General features: G+C 39.3%; 1 protein-coding gene across 1 annotated transcript in view; it reads left to right on the forward strand.

Annotated features, from left to right (window-relative positions):
• The window catches only part of DCAF15 (DDB1 and CUL4 associated factor 15), a 24,723-nt gene extending 2,158 nt beyond the window's left edge, over positions 1 to 22,565 (forward strand). The window contains exons 2-13 of the mRNA XM_063294363.1: positions 5,175 to 5,272; positions 5,412 to 5,547; positions 8,036 to 8,142; positions 8,712 to 8,848; positions 9,348 to 9,518; positions 12,773 to 13,357; positions 16,539 to 16,630; positions 18,045 to 18,173; positions 20,397 to 20,482; positions 20,873 to 20,977; positions 21,373 to 21,488; positions 21,897 to 22,565. Of these exons, the coding sequence (XP_063150433.1) occupies positions 5,175 to 5,272; positions 5,412 to 5,547; positions 8,036 to 8,142; positions 8,712 to 8,848; positions 9,348 to 9,518; positions 12,773 to 13,357; positions 16,539 to 16,630; positions 18,045 to 18,173; positions 20,397 to 20,482; positions 20,873 to 20,977; positions 21,373 to 21,488; positions 21,897 to 21,952 (1,818 nt within the window). The 3' untranslated portion in view covers positions 21,953 to 22,565. The remainder of the gene's footprint in view (positions 1 to 5,174; positions 5,273 to 5,411; positions 5,548 to 8,035; positions 8,143 to 8,711; positions 8,849 to 9,347; positions 9,519 to 12,772; positions 13,358 to 16,538; positions 16,631 to 18,044; positions 18,174 to 20,396; positions 20,483 to 20,872; positions 20,978 to 21,372; positions 21,489 to 21,896) is intronic.
• The last annotated feature ends 1,519 nt before the right edge of the window (positions 22,566 to 24,084 follow it).

Below are 24,084 nucleotides of genomic sequence, written 5' to 3' on the forward strand. Positions count from 1 at the left end.
AACTGGACAAGTCTTGCAGAAGTGATGGAAACATGGTTTTGCCTGATTACTTGGGACAAGTCTGAATTTGTAATTCCTGAGGAAGTAGACAGAATTCTTGACTGTGAACACCTGCTTATTGGGTCCATCCAGTTCAGGGTGACGGTGATTCCACCAGCTTTGAAGGAGGCAGTGGTATGCCAACTCCTTAATAAACTGTCACTGGATCCAACAGTTCTGGACAACTTTTCTCCAGTCTCCAACCTTCCCTTTCTTGGAAAGTTTGTTGAGAAAGTAGTCAGGCTACAACTTCAGAGGGCCCTGGAGGAAATGGATTATCTGGACCTGCTTCAATCATGTTTAAGATTGGGACATAGTACAGAGGTGGCTTGTGGGTGACCTCTAGCTGAGCTGGGACAAATGTCCTGGGTCTTCTTGATCTTTCAGTAGCTTTTGATAGCATTGACCGTGGTATCCTTCTGGACTGCCTGCAGAGGATTAGGAGTGGGAGTTCTCTGTTCTGGTAGTTCTCCTTTGTTCATGGTTCTGGCTGCTTTTGGGGGGCGGGATTTAGTGTGAAGCCCTAACTTGTAGGATGCTCTGGCTCTTTCTGATTAACATCTACATGAAGCCACTCGGTGAGGTCATCCATTGATTCAGGATTGAATATTATCAGAATCTAATGATACCCAGTTGTATACAGGGCAGCAACTGGGGGGTGGGGAAGCAGGGCATGTGCCCAGGGTGCTGTGTGGGGGGGGGGCGGCAAAATGACAAAATAGTATTTGTATACTGAATGTTTTATTAATTTAATGTATAGTAGAATAATAAAACTTGTTAACACCTCCCTCACCAACCCATGTGGGGGGCACGGAATCCATGTTTGCCCCGGGTGACACAGACCCTAGTTGCGGGCCTGGTTGTATATCTTGACCCCAGGCCTACCGAACAGTACTTTTGAGGTATTCTCCCAGTGTTTGGAGGCTATGGGGATTTGGATGGGGAGAAACAGACTCAAGTTCAACCCTAGCAAGACTGAGTGGCTGTGAGTATTTGAACTACCTAGAACTGGAGATTTTCCATCTTTAGTCCTGAATGGTGTAGCACTTCCCTATTTGGGATTGGTGTACAAGTTGGGTGTTTTTTGGACTCATAGCTTCTACTCAAAGAGCAGGTGGCAGCTGTGGTCAGGAAGGGCTTCTCACAGATTTATCTTGTGCACCAATTGTTCCCATTTCTGGATCAGGAAGCTCTCCAGATTTCATAGTCGTCTTGCCTGTAGACTATTGTAATGCATGGCTGCTCTTTGAAGACCACTCGGAAGCTGTAGCTGGTCCAGAATTTGGCAGCACAGCACTTATCAGCATGCCATTTTATGCTCATTTAACACCTCTTCTCTCTGAGCTGTGCTGGCTAGCAGTAGGCTTCTGGATACGATTCAAGGTGCTGGTTATCAACTATAAAGCTCTTCATGGCATAGGGCCCAGCTATCTGAGGGACTGAATGTCTCCTGTAGTATCTGCCCATCCTGTTAGATCACAGAGTTGGCATGCTTCATGTCCCACTGATTAAAAAAATGACATCTAATGGGACCTAGGAGGTAGGCATCTACAAATGCATCTAATTTGTATTGCCTGTATCCTGGCATTGTTCAAACAGGCCCTTAAAACCTGGATCTTCCCCTAGGCCTTGGGTTAGGTTGGGTGGTGGGTCCTTGGTGTATGTTTGAGATGATATTAATTTTTTTTTTCCAGATGTCCATTTTTTTCTTTTTCATTGTAGTTGTAAATTTGTTTTTAATATTGTACATTGCCCAAAATAAAGGGCTTGCAGACATATCTACAGAGCTGGGCTTGAACAAGCAAAACCCTAACTTAGTTCAATCATTCAGCCAATAATTCTGGCCAGATTATTCTTTTTCCCTGTGTAACCTATCTGGCATGGTTGTATGAGGATAGGAGCTATGTGCATGTATAGATGCAGGGTAAAGATAAAATAACATAGACAATTATGCTAGGAGTAGTACTGTAGCATAACTTCCCTCTTTGTTTGACGTTATCCTTTTCTGATTAGTCTTGAATGCATTTCGAGTTAACTTCACTAACTGATTCTTACCATTTTTGTCTTTTCATTACTTATTTCTTCCATTCACAAAAAGTTACTTGAGGTTGGGGGCGGGGGGAGAGGAGATTATTTATCAATAATAGTGACTGAGGAGTCACTAGTGAACATCTTTGTCCATCTCTACAGTAGTACTGTTGTTGACATGATTGGAGAGTTGTATTGGTTTGTATATGAGGACATTTTAATATGTCCTGGACTTTCATAACTGAGTGAAAATCCAAACAATTAACTGAATAACTGAATGTCAATACATGTGTCAGAGGAAAAGCAGTCTATAAAAGCCTCAAATTCACCCAGACTTGAAAAAAGTTGTTCATTATTGAGTGGTTGGGTGAAATATTGCAAGTTTAAGCTATAGAAGCCATATCTACTTTAGGAGAGCCAAAAAAATAAAGGACATTGCTTAAACTGCTGGAACCTGCTCTAAGAAGGGTTGTGATTATACTCTAGCATATCTCTTGACTGTTAAAGGCACAAATTGGCTGCTTCTAATCTATTTTTATTCTGTTGGGCCAGTCTACCCTTAGAATGATCTTTTGAATATAATCAGCAAAATCTATGCTCAATATGTGTAGCTCTATGATTGGATTGAAGATAACAATATCCTAGCTGACGAACAGGCAGGATTTAGGCCAGATCTACTATAGACCAAACGGTGATATTACAACACTTAATAGAGAAATATGTATCCAAAGGCCCTCTCTATGCAGCTTTTGTAGAGCTTAAGTCTGCATTAGATTCCACATCAAGAGAACTATTGTAGAAGAAACTGCTTTCTACCAACATAGACAATCACATACTTTTATTGATATACCAGACAACCTATGACCTGTTAGGTCATCCTTCTTTCCACATATAATATAGGCTGGTGCTGTTTCCCCTCAGCAGAGCCCCTGTGAAGCCCCCTCTTCCTCCTCAGTTGACCTGTGGAACTTTGCTCTGGGTAGGGGGAACAAAGGGAGCAGTGGACCATGAGGAAAACTGCAACCCCATTATCCATCCTGGTGTGTCCCCAAAGGCCCCCTCCAGGGAGGAAGAGGGCTCACCTGTCAACTGCCAGTATCTCCCAGCCAGCCCTACCTCACCAGGAAGCATCCAAGTTGCTCCCTTGTCCTTCCCTCACCACCCTCCACTGTTAAGAGATTTCAGTTTTTGGCCTTGGTTCCAAAGCAGCCAATCACCACTCACCTGTTGGGCCTTGCTGCCAACTGATTGGGTGCAAGGGCCAGATGAAGGAGGAAAAGAGGGTGGGGATATGCCCCTCCCATTTTCCCTTGAGTCATGTAGCCTACAGGTTTCTGAGAAGTGTAGTCTGAAGTCACAATCATGTGACTGCAGTTAACCATGGCGATGCTGCAATGGCCACAACTTTGCGAATAGAGCTGGTGTGAAGATCCTTGAAATTTCAATTCTAAGGGAGTCATGGGTCCTGGATTTTAGACACATTCTTTAAGTTAGCCCATTTGAGGTACCTTGCTCCAAAGATTGTTGCCCCATGATACACTGTTTCAGCCACTTGAAGGTGACAAACAGACAGACAGGAGAGTTTTAATAGTATATAGATAAACTCTATAGTAATAACAATCTGGGGGTTAGATGTGGTTCCCAAGGGCAGTTAACTAATTCAGTCATTACAGCATGAGGGTTAAAGCAAGGTTGCATCCTTGCTCCATTACTTTTTAACTTTTATATAAACTCAGTTACAGAATGCCTCAACAAAGGCAACTTTCATTCTCCAAAACTAGCCAATGGATGCCTTTCCTGTATGGTTATTTTGTCATTGTCTGTGATAGGGATGTACAGAGTCCTTAGATCCTTGGTTCAATATTGTGAGAAAGAAAAATTGATAATAAATTATCAAACAAAAATTCTGACCTTTAACAAAAGATCTAAAATTCATAATTGGTATCGTAATGGCAGTAACATAGAACAAGTCAAGTCCTTTGACTACTTGGGAGTTACCTTTCATTCATCAGGATGCAGAGACCTGCACCTGGCCCACATATCACAGGTTTCCAAAGGAGTGGCACAGCCATACTGTGCTTTTATTCCTCTGAAACTAGACACTACATTCCAGCTGCCCTGAACTATTTGAGGCAAAAGTTATGACACAACTACTATATGGGATTCATCTGGGGCCTTAACTAACTTAACTGCAGCAGAGGGGGTACAATCCAGATTTTTAAGATAAGTCATGCAGGTCCTCAGATGCGTGTCAAATACAACTTTAAGATCAGAACTAGGAATTACAAGGATAGAAGCCAGGATCTAGATTGCTATCTTTAACTACTGGCTAAAACTACTGTTTAACCTAACAGGTCTGACATTTCTGGTGAGCAGGGATAACTTCCAATCTACTTGGAAGATAGCCAACAGAGAAAGCCTATGGCATATTTAATGAGGCAATAAAAAGGATGGGATACGATCAGGGAAAAAGTTCACTGAAAGAGAGATCCTTGACACAGAATGGCAACAAGATACTGGTTTAGCACCAAGGCTAAACTTGGAGACTGTCTTTTGCCACCAATCCAGCTGACTATTGCCAATCCCTTAGTAACCATAGCCATCGCGGAGCATTTGCCCTGGCTAGAGTCAACACACTCCCTTCAGCAGTCATTGATGGTAAATACCCAAAAACAAATTTCCTTCCATGAATGTCTTTATCCCTGTGCCTCCCATGGAGCATGTGCAGTCCAGTTGCATTGTAATTTCTACTCAAACTTGCTTGATGTATTAATTCCGCCCCTCACAAAGGAACTCCCAAGGAGAAATTATCACTAGTATGTCTCCTACCTTCTAGCAGATCATACGTTCACTATAACGTAGCCAAATGTTGCCTCACTGCCGTGAGCGTGAGGCAGCAAATACTGTCTAAGAAAATTGAATTTCTTCAGAATGTCGCCTCTTCCTCTCCTTTTTCTAAACCTTTTAATTTCTTTTGTTACTTTTATCACCTTTTATGTATATATGCATCTACGTATATATGCTGGCCAAAGATCGTAATAAAGTTTGCCACTACTATGCTAAAGGAAGTGTGTATATATTTGAGATCTTTTGATGTCTGTTTACAGATCAGTGGTCAGTTGTCACCTCGTCTCTTTCGTAAGCTGCCACCCAGGGTTTGCGTGTCTCTGAAGAGCATTGTTGATGAACATTTCTTGTGTGCTGGGTAAGTTTATATTCAGATCTTTCTTTGAATTGTTATGGATTAGTTATTTTTCTTGGTGTGAGGTGATTAGCTGCTCATGTACATTACTTATTTGAAAATCCTGCAGTCTGACCCTGGCTTGCCTTTTCTTGCATTGCAGACATATTTTCCTCGGGTTCTCTAAGTGTGGGAGATACGTCTTGTCTTATACCAGCAGCAGTGGAGATGATGATTTCTCTTTCTACATCTACCATCTCTATTGGTGGGAGTTCAATGTTCACAGCAAACTGAAAATGGTATGGACCACACTGCATACGAGGTGTACAGGACTGAGATATCCCCATGCCTTGTACAGTTACAAAGTTTGACCTTTTGTAATAAGCCCAAGTTTAATTTTTGCTCTATGAAAGACTCAAACAGCGCAAAAAATGGAAAAAGAATTGAAATGAGAGTGATTTTCTTTGTACTGGAGCTGCAGATGTGAGCCTTGTGTGGATTTCTGAGTGGATTCATATGAAACGGTTGGATGCTCTGGCTTGTGACAAGAGCAGTAGAGTAACAGATACGGTTGTGGAATGCTCCTGCTGGATCTTTGCTATTATGTGGTTTTATATATCCTAGTGACTGTCGTATATTGATTTCTTGAAATGTGGGTATTTAAGAGCTTCGGCTTGCCTAACAAAGAATTTTTAATGACCGATTAGAAAAGCAAATGGTAATGCCTCATGCCTGTAGTTTATATACTTCTTTCTGGTGGATAATCAGGAACACCTGGGACAGGATATTTGTGTTTGTTTCTAATCTTTAGATATTACTTTTGTGTAATTCAAAACCAGATGGGAAGCTTTCTTTGTAACCTATTCCAGAGTGAATTTTATTTTCCTAATAGCCAGTTGTACAAAAAGTATTTATGGTATTTCTTTTTACTCTTTTTCCTTTCTTTAAAAAAGGAGCTATTTAAAAATCATAAAGCAATTAAACATGTTAATAAGCTGCTAGAAGATGACTAATTGTCAATAAGAAAAATTAAACAGCACCATCAGAGGTTAAAAAGAAATCAGCCATTGTGGTCCAGTGTTGGATGTTGGATTAGACTAGGCCGCAGGGATGATAAAATATGTAGAGGACATTAAACATCATAGTAGCTGATATTAAAAATAGCACAAAAAGGACAATTACAAAGAGAAACATCTCCAAAATAAGGAAGAGGCATAGCTTTTACTTCAATATTTTAAATGCAGGATTGTTTTTCCCCCAAAAAAATTCATTTAATAGATTTACATCTATATGTCTGTGGCATATCATAAAGTAAAACAATTCTGAAAGTATTGTTTTGTTTTGTTTTTAATTTCAAAACCAGTTGCAGGGGGAAATCATTCTGGTCTTGAACATTGTTTTGTTTTTTAAGGAAGATCACCATTTAGTAGGAAGCTGGGGAAGGGGAGATAGTAAGACTGTAATCTCTCCCGACAGCTAATTCTATGGGTAAGCATTAACTTTTCAGTAGTCCCAGATAGACTACAGGCCTTGGTAGTATGGTTGACCGAACCTCTGTTTATATGAAGCAGATTTATATGAGAAGAGGCAGTTCTTCAGATACCTTGGTATAAAGCCATAGCTGTAGTGTATTCTAAATGGCTGAATATCAGATTTTCATCTGTCTGTCTGAATCTGTGCTTGATACTTTTTCACCAATTTAAGTCTTAGTTTGAGCTTTGACAAATTAGGGCAGTAACATTTCTGAAGAACTGTACAACTTACATTGGAGGTTACAATCTAATTTAGCCAAAATAATATCCTCAAACTTCTTTAGCATTTTAATAAAATATTATAAATTAGCTTCAGTCATTTATATTTTGGCCTTTCCATGTATGCACTAGTTTATTGCACCAAATAGTTTATTGTGCTAGTTTATTGAACTCCAGTATTAATAAAAATTTAAATTAATAAAAACAAATGCCCAAATCTTGCAAGCCTGGCAACGTTTCTGTGTTCCTTCATGACATATTTCAAAATTTTAGATGAGAACTTTTAGCCAAGATCACTAACATTTTAATTTTTTAAAAAATGATGTCCATATTCACATGATTACTCCTGATTCCTGGACTAATTGCTGGATTTCTGGGCTGGTTTATGTTTTGATAGTATTTGAATATAAAATAGCCACCCTTAACAATATAGAGAAGAGTTTTAAAATCTTATTTAGATCAGATACACATTAATTCCCCTCTGAAACTGTATTCTTAGTTAAACCAAAATATACAACAAACAGCTATGCATCCAAAGACTCCTGCAACTGGAGTGCAGAGTCTTTGTTCATCCTCCATAATTTTTGTCCACCCGTCAGGACGTCAGTTACCAGATGATAGTTGAAGAAGAGTGGGATTTTGATAATTGGGCCCCCGCTTTCCCTCTGCATTTGATTCAGATAGTATTGCTTCATTTTCTTACTGAGTCTAGCCTTGAATGTGTGCTAATTGTATGTGTAGGTCAGAGCCTTAGTCTAGTCAGATTAAGCATAGTCCTGCTTCATACTCTTGGCAAATGCTAAGTAACCAGCAAGCCAGAACAGGTTGCATTAGCTGTCTTTTACAATTTGGTTTTCTTTTTCATGTAACTAAATTTGGCAACAATTAATTCTCTGATGCAGGGCTATACAGCCTCAAAGCACATTGGGATTGATGTTCCAGATTAATACGTTTTTTTGTCATTGTTGTTGTAGTTCCCAATAATCTCTTTTCAAAGCAAATCTGTATTCTACTAAGTAACTTCTTGTTCCTTCAGGTCCGTCAGGTTCGATTATTCCAGGACGAAGAAATCTATAGTGACCTTTACTTGACTGTATGTGAATGGCCCAGTGATTCCTCCAAGGTCATTGTTTTTGGTTTCAAGTAAGTTTCTTTGGTAAAATAAGCTTTGAGTTTGAAAGCATTGTGTGCTATATTCTTAGGCAAACTCATTCTGCTTGTTAGAGGCATTCTAAATTATACTTTTTGTTCCATATTAGCAATGCTAAAATTTCTTGGAAATTTTTAGCATTGCTAATATGGAAAAAACAATGCTTTTTTTTCGTATTAGCAGTGCTAAAAATCTAGCAAATCAGACACTGATTTGAAAAGTTTGGGAACAGACATTATCCCTTGAGTTGAGTTTTCAATACTCTGAAGCATTGCAGAGTACAAACAAGAATATATCTCTCAACTCTGAATGATTACAAATTACATTTATGAATTTTGCAGAGTACCATAATGTTTTGTTACCAGTGGTTAAATCTGTATTCCTGCACACTAGAAAAAACGGTCACTGAATTTATTGAGGATTAATTTGGGGGTTTGCAAGTCTGCCAGATGCTTTTTAAACAGGTTTGGAGTTCAGTTTGGAAGCTAGAACTGAAAATTAGAGATGCAAAAATGTACATGGCCTTGTCTGAAAATGACCACTATTACTTCTGTCCTGGTAGTACTCGTTCAGCCAATGGCCTCCTGATGAACATGATGATGAGTGATGAAAACCATCGAGACATCTATATCAGCACAGTTGCTATGCCTCCTTTTGTGTACTGTCCCAGTTGCCGGGACATGGCCATTGTACATCCAGGTAAGTTAATCATGAGTGACAGAGGGGAATCTTTTACATTTAATAGCAAATAATTGGTATGCAGAGGTACTGATTAAAACTGTAAGTAGGAGAAAGAAACATCTAGAATCTGGCTAGAAAAATGCTAAGATTAATGCATCATCTCTGTATCATCAGAGTATTATTGTTTAATAATCATTTAAAAATATTTTCATACTTGTGCACAGTTCCAGTTTTCCAGATATGATAGAAATGAAACATTCCTTTTTATGATGCTGTTAATCAGTGGGAGTAATTGTAACTGAACTCTTATCAATGGTTTCAGAGAGCTTATTTTAGAGAATTAGCATGACTTCACAACTCAGATGATATGCATTCTCCAGAGATGCTCATTACCCCACCTTGGAAGTTTAATTCAACAATAAAAATATATAACTAGAATCTTCCTAAGGAGTGCTTTCCCAGCTGATGAGAGTTTTTTCTGGGTTGGTTCTGATGCTCCTTTGCATATACTTCCCAGGTGACCCAAATGCCAAATGCTTGCAGCATGGGTTCATGCTGCACATGAAGTACCAGGTGGTGTATCCTTTCCCCACCTTTCAGCCAGCATTCCAACTCAAGAAGGACCAAGTGGTGCTGCTTAACACCAGTTATTCTCTAGTTGCCTGTGCTGTTTCTGTGCATACATCAGGTAAGCAAATGGGGAAGGGTGTGTGTGTGTGTTTGCATGTGCGTGTGAGAGAGATGTGCCAGTATATGAATTCTGTTTTCTTACTACAGCCTGCTCATTCTGAATCCACAGCTATTTTAAGACTTAGCTTACTGAATGATAGGGCTTTTGATAGCTTTCAAGACATGGGACATTTCTAGTTCAACAGCTCACACCCCTATCTGTTCATATCCTTTTGTTAGAACTTTAACTTAACCCTTAGTGTTTGTAATGTTATGCTTGATCCTTTCTTTGCACGTTATATTCATTAGGGCCGTGTAGGGCTTTTGAATGAGGCGCTTCCCTGTGTGCAGGAGCACAAACAAAGCACCTCACTTCAAATTATTAAAGCAGCTGCATCTTTACTGAAGAAAGTGAAGCAGCTGTCTATACAGAGACAACCAAGGACAACATCCAAAGCAGCTACGTAAGCCTTGCAGAAGACACAGTTGCCTTCAGGATATTAAGAGAGGTACTCGGTTTGTGCTGCTGCATGCCATGAAACACTTCATCCAGATACTTTGCACTGTACTAATACTCAGCCTATGCTTTTAACATTTATTTTTCATGTTGTCCCTGCAGATCTATCTGGACAGCAATAAAAAATGCCTCATGTTTGCATGAATTACTTCCATATTTACTGCTGACAATGAAATAGAATATATTTTAAAATCAGCAGTCTAAGTACTCATAAGAATTCATACCAGGGTGAATTCTCTGTGTTTTTTTTAAAAAATTATGTTTATATTTCACCTTTTCAATAGGGTTTCAAGGGACGCGGTGGCGCTGCGGGTTAAACCGCTGAGCTGTCGATCGGAAGGTCGGCGGTTCGAAACCGCGTGGCGGGGTGAGCTCCCGTTGCTCGTCCCAGCTTCTGCACACCAAGCAGTTCGAAAACATGCAAATGTGAGTAGATTAATTGGTACCGCTTCGGCGGGAAGGTAACGGCGTTCTGTGAGTCATGCTGGCCACATGACCCGGAAGTGTCCTATGGACAACGCCGGCTCCAAGGCTTTGAAACGGAGATGAGCACCGCCCCCTAGAGTCGGATTCGACTGGACTTTACGTCAAGGGAAACCTTTACCTTTAATAGGGTTTCAGAATAGTTAAGAAAATAGTAAAAATAGCCATCAATCTTAAAAATATAAAATGACAGTATTTAAAATTATATCTAGGTGGTAAAACAGCTATAAAGCCGATAGGAAGAGGAGGGAAGGCTTTATTAGGTTCTAAAAAGAATAGTCTGCCAAGAAAACGTCGCAAAAGCGGTATCCCCCCAAAGGGTCAGACATGACTCGGTGCTTGCACAGGGGACCTTTCACCTTTCAGAAAGATGACAAAGAATCAGGCAAGCCTCTTTGGAAAGGACTAGGTGTGTATAGATCTTCTTGCATTTGAATTGGTGTGAATTTGATCTGTTTCAGGCATGCAGTAGCCGCTTTTTGTGTGAAAAACGCTGCTTTGAGCAATTTGGAAGTGTTTCAAGTTTGAATCAGAGTGTCTCACACTTGGGACAGGGCCGTTTCAATTTCGAAACTCTTCCAAGGTGCTTGAAGCAACCCATTTTACACTTGAAACAGGTGCTTTGAACACAAAAGAGCATGTTTCAAATTAGTTCAGAATGTTCAATGCTCCACTAAAAATCACATCCTGAAGAAAGGCTGCCACTACCTTAACTTGAACGTCATTTATTCAGACCATTTATGAGAAAAGGAGCAGAGCTGGGAAGACTCCTGGAATCAAGAAGAATGTTCTTAGAACACTGTGGATAATCAGTTTTCTTGATCTGTTGAAATCACTTGGCAGATCAGTTCCACTCCATCTGTAATTTTGTGGAAACCCTGAATTTGAGATGCACCAAACTTCTTTGGCTGAGAAACCTTCAAGCCTCTCATGGGGCTGTTCATTATGGCAGAGTTTATACAATATGTTTGACAATAATGTGATATATTTGGTTTTAACTAAGCATGTTGTGTGAACTTAGGATGCTTTATTCAGTCAACTGTAAATATATACACCATAACTTAGTGCAGTGAATGTGAACCAGGACTCTACAAGAAAATTAGGTTTACCTTATGAAAATTAGAGTTTATGCCTGTATCACTGAGGTAACAACTTGGATTTGAAACTTATTCCAGCTTTTGAATCAAGGTGTTGGTAGGACTTTATAGCTCTTTGAAGGCAAAAATGTGTTTTGGATACATAACAATGCAAACATGGCACCTGTCTGCAACTCCTTAAACCATTTGTCCCTGGATCATGCAGCAGTTGTGAAGGGCATCTGTGTGATCCTGGGAAAAGACACAGCTGCATTAAGGAGTTACAGATAATGGTGCATTCACACTGCCACAGAGTCCAAAGAACCCTTTTACATTTAAGCCTGAAACACTGCACAGCTCTAAGTGTCATACCAAGAAGATTGTAATAATTATTGATAATGCATGTGTGGATAGGTTCTATAGATTATAAGGATCTTCATTGGGTGGATATGCAATATATAGTAGGCCTATCAGAATCAAGTTGGATGTGATCCAGATCAAATCATTGAGTAAGTCAGGAGTTTTTATCAGAATAAATCATTCTTTTGAGATCTCTGGGAGTTTTTGAACTTTTAAGTTCAAACTGCACTGTTTAAGAGCAGTGATAGGCAAGTCTTGCCCGCACTGGTAATATCCCCAAATACAGCATTTCAGGTTCCTCATAAAAATTAATTGGAGAGGGGACTTGATGCCCCTCTGCCCCCGAATTACCACAGCTGTTGAAAATCAAGGATTATTCAAATACAAAATATGCTCTGGACTTCTGTTCAAGACAAGCTTGCTACTAGCTGTTTTCGTAATTGGTCTATGTAACTCAGTGTTTTCTCTGTTATGGATCTTCAAAAGCAGTGCAAGAAATGGAAATTATGGTGCTTGTGCAGTATGTATGATCTATCTCTGAATTAATTTCTTTGATTGCTTGGTCATGGAATGCTCATTGTCATAGCTATTGAGTCTATATTTTTTTAAATAGCTTTGCTGGAGAACAGACTAAAGCCCAGCTCGTCAGTGGGGAAGGATGACAAAGGCATAGGTGACGCAACAAACATACTGTATACATACTGTATATTCATTTATTTATTGGTTTCTGAGTAGATTTCAGTCAGCAACATACTACTAATAGCCCTTGAAAATGTTGAAGATGTGCTGTAGAAATTGTGCAGCACTTCTGATTTTGTTGTTGTTGCTTCCTTTTAGACGACAGCAACTTCTGCCAAATCCTTTATGACAGGAGTCGCCAGACCCGGCCCCCTGTTGTGGAAGTCAGCCACACATCACTTATCTCACCTTGTCCTGCGGGCTTAGAGGAAGGGTTGGAAAGAGACAGCTGCTCTTGCCAGAGTGGGACTGCATTGATGCAGCCTATTGCAGTGCCTCCACAGGACATAGACACCCACGTCTCACCTGCTGTAGCTATGGCAAAGGAATTTGTTGCAGACATCTTCCGAAGGGCCAAGGAAGCCAGAGGCAGTGCACCAGTAGAAGAAGAACAAGAAGCAGCAGCCAATGGGCTCAAGTGCCTCCTTGACTCGGGTGCTCTGGGCCAGGATGCTTTAGGCTCTTGGGATCTGAGGAAGACTTTGGAATCTTGCTTGCATGGCAGCGTTGCTCATAGTTCCACATCATCTGGGACTGGGAGCATTTCTGATATGGGGAACTCCCCCAAAGAATCTCCCATAGCCAATTTTGAACTGGAAAGTCTGCCAGCTGAGCCAGGCTATGTGAACTATACCAAACTGCGCTATGTCCTGGAGCCCAGTGATTCCTCTGAGGCAGAGGATGGTGAGTGGTGAGTGTGGGGAAGAATTCGGTAGTAGATTTTGGATTTCTGATGTCAGGATTTGTAGGCATGACCCAAAGGTTAGTGAAAAAATGGACTTCCATATTCTCCAGTGGATAGGCACTCTTTCCCATAGAGTCTCAGGTTGTCACCCACACTGCATTTGAACAAGGGAAGGCTACTTCCTCCAGCCTTGGGAATGTCTCCTGCACCATCCCCATTGTACAGCCATAAACAATGGCTTCCTCACTGTGTCACCTCTTGTTACACGAGTTTTCCTTTCTCACTTCACCCAGCCTTTTAAACTAAGGCTAGCAGAAGATAGATGCTACAGCACACCTTCATGAGCATTCTTTTTATCCAGAAATATCCAGCACAATGAAACAGATTTAAAAGTTGCTCCTTATAGTCTGTCTGTAATGCTGAAATGCAACTGTTCTGAGGCATGGATCCTAATTGCCCATTCTATTTGTATAACAGCTAATAGATCTAGCACTGACTCATTTATAATTTTGGGGCCTGCTACAGCCTGCAGCTTAAAAATAATATCCATGATTGAGTAATTTATTCTCATACTGAGAACTTGAAGAAAAATATCACTGGGATGTGATAATATTGGGTGTACATGTTTATTAGTCCACCTATAGTATTGGAAATAAGTATCGACAGACAGACAGACGCAAAAAAATCAAATTCCTTGCTAAAAAAAGTTGAGTTCTGTGATCTGAATCAGTTAAGCAGGAGTGCTGGTATAATTAACTTAGATAATGTATTGGCCATAGGAAGGAGCAAGAAGCTTCAGCCTTGGGCCACCGAAATGCCTCCCTAGTTCTGCATCTCAGAGGCCATATTCCCATTACATGGCTGATCAAGTCATCCCTTTCCCCAAGCAATTGATCTTACCACACTTCAGCAGGTCTGAGTTGGGATGGCTCTGACTGTATTGTCCTTTTATAGTCCTTTCTGCTCATGCAAAACAGCTTGGAAAGCTGTCATTCCTTGTGCAAGTATGCATTTTTGTGCAACAGCACACACAAAAAATATTGAAAATCCACATGACATGATGGGTGTTGCTGTTAATAGAGTTGAGGGCTGAAGATATTCCCCCATCCATTTCTGCCATTTTTTACTCACATACCTTTCTCATAGAAATAAGTAATACCCAAAGGTCTTAGGAGAAGGAGTGCCTTTTTCCTGGCCACTTTGGGTGGGGGGGAGTTACATTAGCCCTCCCAAAACTGCAGCTCTTTGTGCTTAATGATTCCTTTAGTGTTAATTGGCTGGGTCAATTTGTGCTGTTTTCCCATTCAAACTAAGCCCCTTCCCACAGACACAGTTCAGCATGTTGTGCAAACAGCCAAAGTGAAGTAGAGGGATGCTTCTTTCTGCCCGTCATTCCCATACAATTTCAAACCTGTTGAAATTTATAATAGATTCTGTGGATGTTGTTTTATATACCCTGAAACATTTCTTTTTTTATGTGTAATGCAGTCACAGGTTGTTCACTGCTCTCTGTAACATGTGAATGGTGGAGAACTGCAGTATTTTTGCATGCATGGATTTTGAAACTTGTCTAGGAAGAAAATTCTGGACCTTGGCCATTCTGAGAGATCTGATCATTTCTGATTGTATAACATAGTTAGGGTACTGCATTTTGCTAATATTTGCTGGTTCTTAAATAATTGTTAGACCAGCCAGAGGAATATGGAAAGCAAAAGTAAAGATACATTTTTGAGAAACTCTGCTTCAAGTGAGAATCCTAATGGTATCAGGCTGTGGGCTTTGTGCTTGAGTTGGCTATGACAACATGGTTCTGCTGACGGAGAATGCAGCCATGATGCCATTTTACCAGATGAATGTTTTTGGCTGCATCATGGTATCCCTTCTCATAAAATGTACCTCTCTTATCTGCTATCCATAGGAGTTATAAAAAGGCATCTTGTGCATCTAGCCGTCTACTGCAGTCACACTTCTGTCCTCTTGTTAGCAATGTGAATGCTATAATTGCCTGGCACTATATGAAGGCCAGGAAAAACTGAGAAAAGCTTATTTCCTTCCGGTTGCTTTGTTTTATCCCTTTAACCCTGTTTTCCCTCGTGTTCGTTCTAGCTTTTCACGTCTCTAATTGATTGATGCATTTGCTCTCTTTCTTGCCCAGGGGAGAGCCATAGTTATTTAATCAGCCTATCAGCCAATTCCTTTGCTGATAAAATTTCTGGTTTTCTTAAAAGCTAAAATTTCAGTCTCTGCATTGTTAGCCCTGCTATGTATTTAAATATTTGATGTATACATTTTTGCCTTTTACCATTAGAATGCAGTCAGAATAGGCAGAAATTTGAGCTGATACATTGGCTGGAGTGTGTCTGATTTAGTTTTACAAATTTAATAAGAAGAACTGGTATGTGCAGATGGATTTGTGCAACAGGTTTTTCTCCATATAACCAGCAAGTGTTTTTTTTTTTTAAATATTCATAGTGACAAGTTCCTCTTGAATACAGTACAGTTCATGTACTGTGTTAAAAATTGGAATCTGGGAGAGATTAATGCTGACTGGCTGCTTTTCAGAGTAGATTCACAAAGTGTGTTCTCTTTGCAAGTTTTATCATGGTACCCTGCCAGAACTATGCAGAACACAAAAATAAATTTCGGCAATGAAGCCAGTCAAGTAGGCAACTGCAGATTGAAGTCTGTTAGTTCTTTCTATTCTACAGTGCAAACACTTGGCCTGTTCAAAAATACTAAAAACATAGTTTAAGTTATTTTATTGTTCATAAATTTGTCTTGAACTCTAGTGATAGGACATTTTTAGAACCTTATTTGGATTGAGGCACTATATAAATCATATAAATAAATTATCCAAAGCAAGAATATTAGCACATGGAATTAGTAGTTACAAGATATGAGAAAACCTAATATAACAGATTTGAAAAAAGCAAAGATCTACCAGTAGCTATTGGGTGCTTTGGAATAATAACCACATTAGCCTTAGATAATCAAAAGGGAGACAAGATCTCTTTGAAGCATCCTGTTCCAATACATCTGCTTCTTCTGGTTTTGGTTCCCTTTTAGGGTTTTTTAAATTCTGTATTCTTGAGTTTTCTGCAAAAGATCTTTTTGAAGTCAGTTCTTTTGGTGCTCCATGCAGTTATTTTTTACTTGACTTCACATTGTTTTTCATTTCAGAATATGAAGATGACAAAATCTCCTTGCCATTTGTTGTGACAGACCTCCTAGGAAGAAATTTGAAGCTCTTGAAGGAGAAGGCTGTTTGTCAGGTAAGAGTCGTTTCTAGGAATCTCCTGATCCTAGAGAAAGAGATGTTGCTCTTAGTTTGGGAAAGACCATTAAATCATTATTCTTGAGGAAATCTGACCTCATTAATAATGACTTTTTTGTAATGCAGCCTGATTAGTTGAAATATAGTGGCTTTGTTTAGGGAGATGTCTTGAACTCATTGAGTGATTATTTAAATCAAATCAATTTGCTTTTCAGCAAGCTTCCCATTTACACTTAACACATTCAAATGTTTCCAGTTTATATTTTCAAGCACCTTTGGTTTAGTTGCCAGTTTAACAAACATTATGCAGTTTGTTTGATTTTATCTTAGGTTGTTATGGTCACTATAGTATAGTTAATCATGGTTTATGGGTTGTGTGAGCCCAACCAGTTGTGGTTTATTCTGTAAATGATGGTTAAACATGGCTTAGCATGTTCTGTGAACTAGACTTGTAATTTATCAGTTAGAGGACTTTCATATAAGGGCTAGACCATAGCCAAAATATATAAAGACTACAAAATTAACTTGATGTGTGAATGGGAGTGATTTGCCAGTCTGTTAGATTTGAAAGATGTTCAGTCTTTACACAGGAAAGCAGTATTTAGCTTAGCTTATATGTGGAGTTCCTGGATTCAGTTTTCAGAAGTGATACTTTTGTCTTTTATATGTTGTGTTGTATTCCAGTTAAAGTTTGAACCTCTCCTGGAAAGAAAAGTCCACCATAATTGTTTATTTAAATGAAATTTTAAAGCTTCCATTTAAAATAGTTATTGAGGTTGATTCTGTCCAAATCAGAGAGGGGAGATTCTATATGTGAAAGGCAAAATAATCAATGTGCAGAAAAGTATTACCTATAATACAGTATTTAGGCAACTATTGCAATAACAGCATACTAAACTTTTAAGCAGAATTCATTAAAGGCCCTAGATGATACTTGATCTGAAATTGTGAAATAAACAATATACTTTGAAGACCAATTGTAATTATCATGTTTTCCAACTATGCACCTGCTCTTCTTCATATTCCCCTCTCCCCTATAGATATGTGTTTTACTAATCCTTGCCATAATTCAAAGCTGTGTTAGATTCCAAGTTCGTTTTGTACAATACTTTATAAATAAGAGTTTGGAGTAACTTGTGGTGGCCAGGGACACTCAACAGTGTCCAGATTTTTCTGGCTGCCAGTTTAAGATTGTGTAGACTTTGCACAAGATAGCTCGCTGATAGGGAAAAATGAATTGGGACAGGGGACTATTGATGTTCTTGGAGTTGGAGGTTTAAAAAGAGGAGTAGTTATATTTGTTTGTATACTGACTTTCTGAAAATTAAAAGCTGTCTTGCTAAAGAGTAGGCTCTGCCAGAAACGATTGGTACAAATTCTTCCCCCTGCTGTGTCTCTCTTTGCCTTTCCAGGGCCAATATTTAACAGTGGAGCAGCTGACTTTGGATTTTGAATATGTCATTAATGAAGTGATTCGAAACGATGCTTCATGGTCTAAGCAGTTTTGTTCCTTCAGTGACTATGACATTGTCATCTTGGAGGTAGGAATATGATAGGTTTATGTTTAATATCTTATTTTAGAACAGAATGTTCCTTTTGGTCTTGAACAAATCTATTACTGCTTCTTGGCTCTTTAAAAAAATGCAGATGCTATTCTCCAATCTGACATCTGAGGAAGGACTTGATTATCTCTGGCTAATTTTAGATTTCTGATTTGTTTTTGAAGATAATGGGACATACACTTTAAATACTTAAATCATTTTTGGCTAATATTCACTATAGCAGCACCTTCAGCCAGAGCGCTGGGTATTGACCTGCAAGTTTACCCCTGCCCCTTGACTGTCAACAGAGCTTGAAATAGTTATATCTAATTAAACATGGAAAGATTTCTCTTATTTATCCTTAAATAATAAAGGCCCTGACCTTTCACGAAATTGGTCCATATATGTCATGATTTGTTTTTGACTACAGAATGGGTATGAGACAAGCTGCTGCTGCTGTCTGTCTGAAAAGAAGGAGTGGAAATGGACTCCCTGAGGATGTCACATGGTATAATTAAAAACAGTGCCAATGGACAGTGTTCTAGACCAGATTTTTTGCAACATACTGCCCTCCATAAATGTTGGACAATATTTCCTATTGAGTCATATTTACGATGTCCATTGCATTAATAAATGGGAATTATGAGAGTTGTATTCTGCCTCTGGAGGACACCTTATTAAAGAAAGAGTGTGCTAAAGAATTACTGCATTTTTACAGTCCAAGAGGAAGAGCACATAGTTAAGAGGAGAGAGGTGGTTTCCCTGCAGAATTTGAGCTCATCCCTAATAGAACTTGCTTCTATTTACATTTGATAATGGCTTTTTAACACAGATGTTCCCAAAGTAGCTTACAGCTAAGGTAATAACATGCATGTGCATTTAACTGTGGAGAGTAAATCTTAACTATTCAGGAGAGTAAAAAAGTCTCATGGTTGCAACTGTAGACAGACAGACAGACAGACAGATAATGTCCATCTTGATTTATGGAAAAATGCTTCTTGGAGAAGAACCTCATAGGTCTTTAAAAAAGAATAGAGAAGATGAGCATTTCCTGAAGTAGTTAGAACTAGAAATGCAGAAGATACAAATTCTGAGAACTCTATAAAACTATCCATTCTTCTTCCAATCCAGCCATTCTGGGGGCGGTCTGGAAGTTTTTCGAAACTTCCTGTAATGCATGATGATTATGCAATGTGGAAATCAGACAGACATGAATAACAAAAGCTAGATATCTCTTCTAGCAGTAAACACAAAGGATGATTTGGCTCACAAAAACAATTCTGGGCTACAGCTGCAATCTGATCAAGCTACAACAGCAGTCCAAACAAGTACAGCACTGGGATCAACTCTTCTTGTCTGCATTGAGCTTATATTGACCTGTTCTTAGTAAGAGTTCTCAGCAGTCCGGTTTATTGGAACAAAGAAATAATGATTTTAAAAAATCAGAATTTCTGTGGAACAAGGCTTTGAGTCATGCTTCCATCATTAGTGAGAAGATAAATGTTCCCAGTATGCTTCATGTTGACTATTCTAATCAGTAGTGCCAAGTGTTATTTAAAAGCTCTGGTTTAAGTATTGTTGCCTGATTGTATTCAGTGCCAAATTGTACTGTCTCCCGTCAGTTCTAACCTTTCCTGTTCAAGGTGGCCTGTGAGTATCAGTTTATGACTTACGCAGATTGGAATAGTAAGGAATGTAAAATTTGGAATAAGGTTGTACAGGCAACATTTAATTGATATTAACAGTGTGATGATTTTATTGGGGATTGCTGGCTCATTTCACCCTACACAACATCTTCTTGTGTGTCATTTCAGAATGGCTGATTTGAATAGAAAAAGAACTTTACTTCAGAGAAGTCTCTGACTAGTAAGGGGCAGAGAAGGGAAACATTTTTATCATTCATTCAGAAAAAACTGACATAGATGATATGGATAGCTGACCAACTGATGGCTTGTATCTCAATGTTTTGAAATTCCAGGGTTCCTGCTTGCAGTACTTCTTTCTATTTTGTGACAGATTTAAAAATCCTACTGTGTGTCTCATGTAGCACAGGGACTTGGAATGGCCTAAGAAAAACCTTGAGAGAGTCCCCTTTGTTTTCTTAAGTTCCTTTCAACTTTAGCCTTGGGTTCACCTTAGATAAGCAAATAAGAATGGAACCTTGTACTCCAGCCAAGTGCAGCATATTCAGTTCTTATCAAGCTGTTAAACTTGTCTTTTTAGGTGTGTCCAGAAACTAATCAAGTCATCATCAATATTGGACTCTTGCTGCTAGCCTTTCCTTCTCCAGATGAAGAGGGACAGCTCAGGTGAGTCCAGTCCCAGGCTAGGCAGTTCTTTAAATCTGTTTCCAGGATTGTGTGGCTGCTGCACAAGCCTTCCTGCAGCAGCCATGCAATTCTGGAAAGAGGCGTGACTGCTTTAAAGAGCATAAAGAGAAGTGCTGTGTTCACGTTTCTGCATATTCTGAAGCATTACTTCTAGACCAAATCTGAAGATTTACACAGTTCTACCAGATATTTAAAATACTATATCCCAGGTGTTAAAAGATAATCTTGATTGTTTGGTGACAGTGTATGGTACCCACATGTGCAAAGAATTTCTTGGGAGCAGATGCATAAGGTTGGGAAAACTATGTTGAGACAAGTAGGTGCATTATTTGTCTTTGTGGGTCGTCTAATCTTTCTTACCATCTGCAGACCAAAGACATACCACACCAGCCTCAAAGTAGCATGGGATCTGAATACTGGCATCTTTGTCACCGTCAGTGTGGGAGACCTCACAGAAGTCAAAGGGCAGACCAGGTAAAACAGGGTTGACCTGCTACTTTCCTGGGGATATATTTATCCTTGAATTATTTCTTACCATTTTTCTATTGCAGTCTTTTCAATGAAACTCAGTCCTCCCGTTCTCTTTCCTCAGACATTTGACAAGGGACATATTTTCCTTTCTGCAAAGATTTTTCAAAACATTCCATTTTGCTTCTCCCCATGGAAGTGAATGGTAGCCATTGTTTTATATTGGCAGAAGTAAAGGATTAATTAAATTTAAATTACAGTCTGTCACTTGTTCTGATGATCCTACATTTAAGGGCAGGTTGAGGGAAAGATTCGTGTTTTTCCATGATTCTAAATGCTGTCAAAACGACCCTGTGTGAAGTCTGGGCTTACTAACTAATCCTAGTCCCTGCCTCTCTAAGTGGCAGTGTATGGAGCTCCTACCGGAAAAGCTGTGTGGACATGGTAATGAAGTGGCTTGTACCAGAGAGCAGTGTTCGCTATGTCAACAGAATGACCAATGAGGCCCTTCACAAAGGTATCTTCTGTCTTTCTCTTTTGAAGGTTTCGTTACAGTTAGTGGATTCAGTTGGCTGACCAATATTGACATAACAGCTAGCTTTCAATCAAAGAAATGCATGGTGCTTTCTGTCTCTGACATTCTTCATGAAACGATTTTAGGATACTTTTTCTAGAAAATTTGTAATGCTAAACAGAGGAGGGATGTCTGTCTTGATTTTGGGGTATTCCTGTTCTTTGGATGATCATGGCCCATGAAGTGGTGGCAGTTAATTACCTTCTTAGTTTCTGGTTTCAGAGAACAGAGTTCAGAAATTCCACCCAGGATGACTTTATAATACAGTATAGCTGGTTTTGGAGAGACTTGTCTTTTGATGGGTGGCAAGGACACTAATTCCTGGCTAACTTTTTTTCTTTGTAACTACAGGTTGCTCGTTAAAATTCCTAGCAGACAATGAGCGCTACACATGGATTGTCTTATGAGACCTGGTTCAGAGGCAAAACTCACATCGGTTGTTCATTTTCTGCCATAACTATGTCCAGTTCAACTACCTCCTTGTTAAACAGTTTTAATTTTCCCATTTCTTGAGGGTAGATGTTACCCAGATGCCCTTGGAAGCATTAGACTTTGTGAGTAGAATCACATCCTCTACTTCCTTGTTGCTGTATTGGGTGGGGTATGTGAACAAGTAAGGTTGCTTGAGACTCTGAAAAACATACCTTTACTTGCAGACTATGTTTATTGTTTGGGATGGCACAACTTCAGCTGATTTAGAAAAAGCAGAAAGCAGTTGCTCAGCCTTCTATAGTAATTTGTATTTGGTGAAACTGCAAGGGATAGGTGGGAATATCCTATAAGATTTGACTCCCCTCTAACGCAAGAACAAATTATTCCAAGGCAACAATATTGCTTAAGGAGACCAAAACCCCTTTCCTGCTTCAGTGTCATTTTGTATTTCAGTTACTTCCTCCATTTTCCCCTTCCCAAACAAAAATACCACCCCACCTCATGCACCTAGTGGATGGATCACAAATGTTTTTCTCTGTTTTCTCTCCAGCAGGTCTTATTTCCTGCAATAAACATTTTAAACTGAGACTCTCTCTTGTTGTTTCTTTTCCTCTTTGAGGAAAAACTTGATAGGGATTCTAGCATCACAACTGAGAATTTTCAGACAAGTTGGCACTGGGGAATATTTACTATCTGGAAAGCCTGTGCAAATTTAAGATGCTTATTGCTTGTTATGCAAGGATATTCCAGTGTTCACAATGGCTATGATGATAGCTGATATTCTGTCTTTCTTTCATGGTGCATCTAGGATCCCTACATAGTCTGTCCATGCTTAGATCTGCCCAGTTTGAGCAAAGGGTTTCTGAATCATGTGACTTCAGATTGTCCTCCATCTATTGTGAATCTCTAGTTTCTCATTATGGTCCAAAAGAATGCTGTCTTCAAAGAGGGGAGCATCATTAGGATTCAGGATGGATGTGAGAGGAAACATTATTTCCCTTTTACTTGTAACCTTCACTTCGAATCAGAGGTAGTAGTCCTCATGAATAGAATTCACATGTTAGCAAAAAACATCACTGTAGTAATTTCAAACCCTAAGAAATTTAATATAAGCTTCTTCCACTTTACAGTTGTTATGACTAATGGCCTTTTTATATAACTCCAATAGAAGCATGCTTGCCTGAAAGCCTCTGGCTAAAAAGAAAATTATATTGCAGAGGCTATAGTCACATAGAACATACTGAGAAATAGCAAAAGGGAGCCGAACGGCATCTGGTTGTCTCAGAAAAATTCCCTATAAGGCTGTGCTCATTCCTGTTAAAGTAGCTTCTTAAAAGATCAATTGTATGCATCTATTTAAGTAGCTCTGCTGGGATGGGGCACCAGGCAATGAATTTCGGAACATGATTTCAGATGTGGTTTTATTCCTCTTTGCTGTTTGTTGCCTCTCTAAATTGTATCAAGGGAGGAATATAGCTCTGATCCTCTTTATATTTTAACATTTAATTGCTTAAATCTGCAGTCCCCAAACTGTGCGCCGTGGCACTGCTGCAAACTCACAGGGGCACCATAGGATATTTTACTACTTAATAAGCAGAACTGTTAGTGAATCTGCTGCAGCATCTGTGGGCACCATGGTGCACAATTTGAGAACCACTAGGAGTGCCATGAACTGGGAAAGTTTGGGAACCTCTGGTTTAGATACAATTAAGGCTCATCCAAGTCATAGAGGTTGTGTTGGGATTGCCAAGCAGATGTCCTGACTTTAATTTTGCACACAAGGGCTAAAATGTGAAGTCATTTTGGCAAGAGTAAGCAAGCAGCATCCTAGGCAAAGAACACGGCTGAATTTATTTCTTAAGAAAGAACTACAAAAGGTAGAAAACAGCTGTTGCACTCTAGACTACACACACATACATCATCTGACCACAGGCACTGCCCATCTCATGGACCCAGGACACCTACAAAGCTCTTCAGACTCCACTTGAAGTCTATAGTACAGCTAAAGCTGCTGCTGTTGCCGCCGCACAAAAGATTGACACAAAATATATATTTTATACAATATGTAGATTTTGCAATAAACATCTATATCACAGGTTTAAAACAC

This window comes from Candoia aspera, chromosome 2, assembly GCF_035149785.1.
Source record: "Candoia aspera isolate rCanAsp1 chromosome 2, rCanAsp1.hap2, whole genome shotgun sequence".
Lineage (NCBI taxonomy): Eukaryota > Metazoa > Chordata > Lepidosauria > Squamata > Boidae > Candoia > Candoia aspera.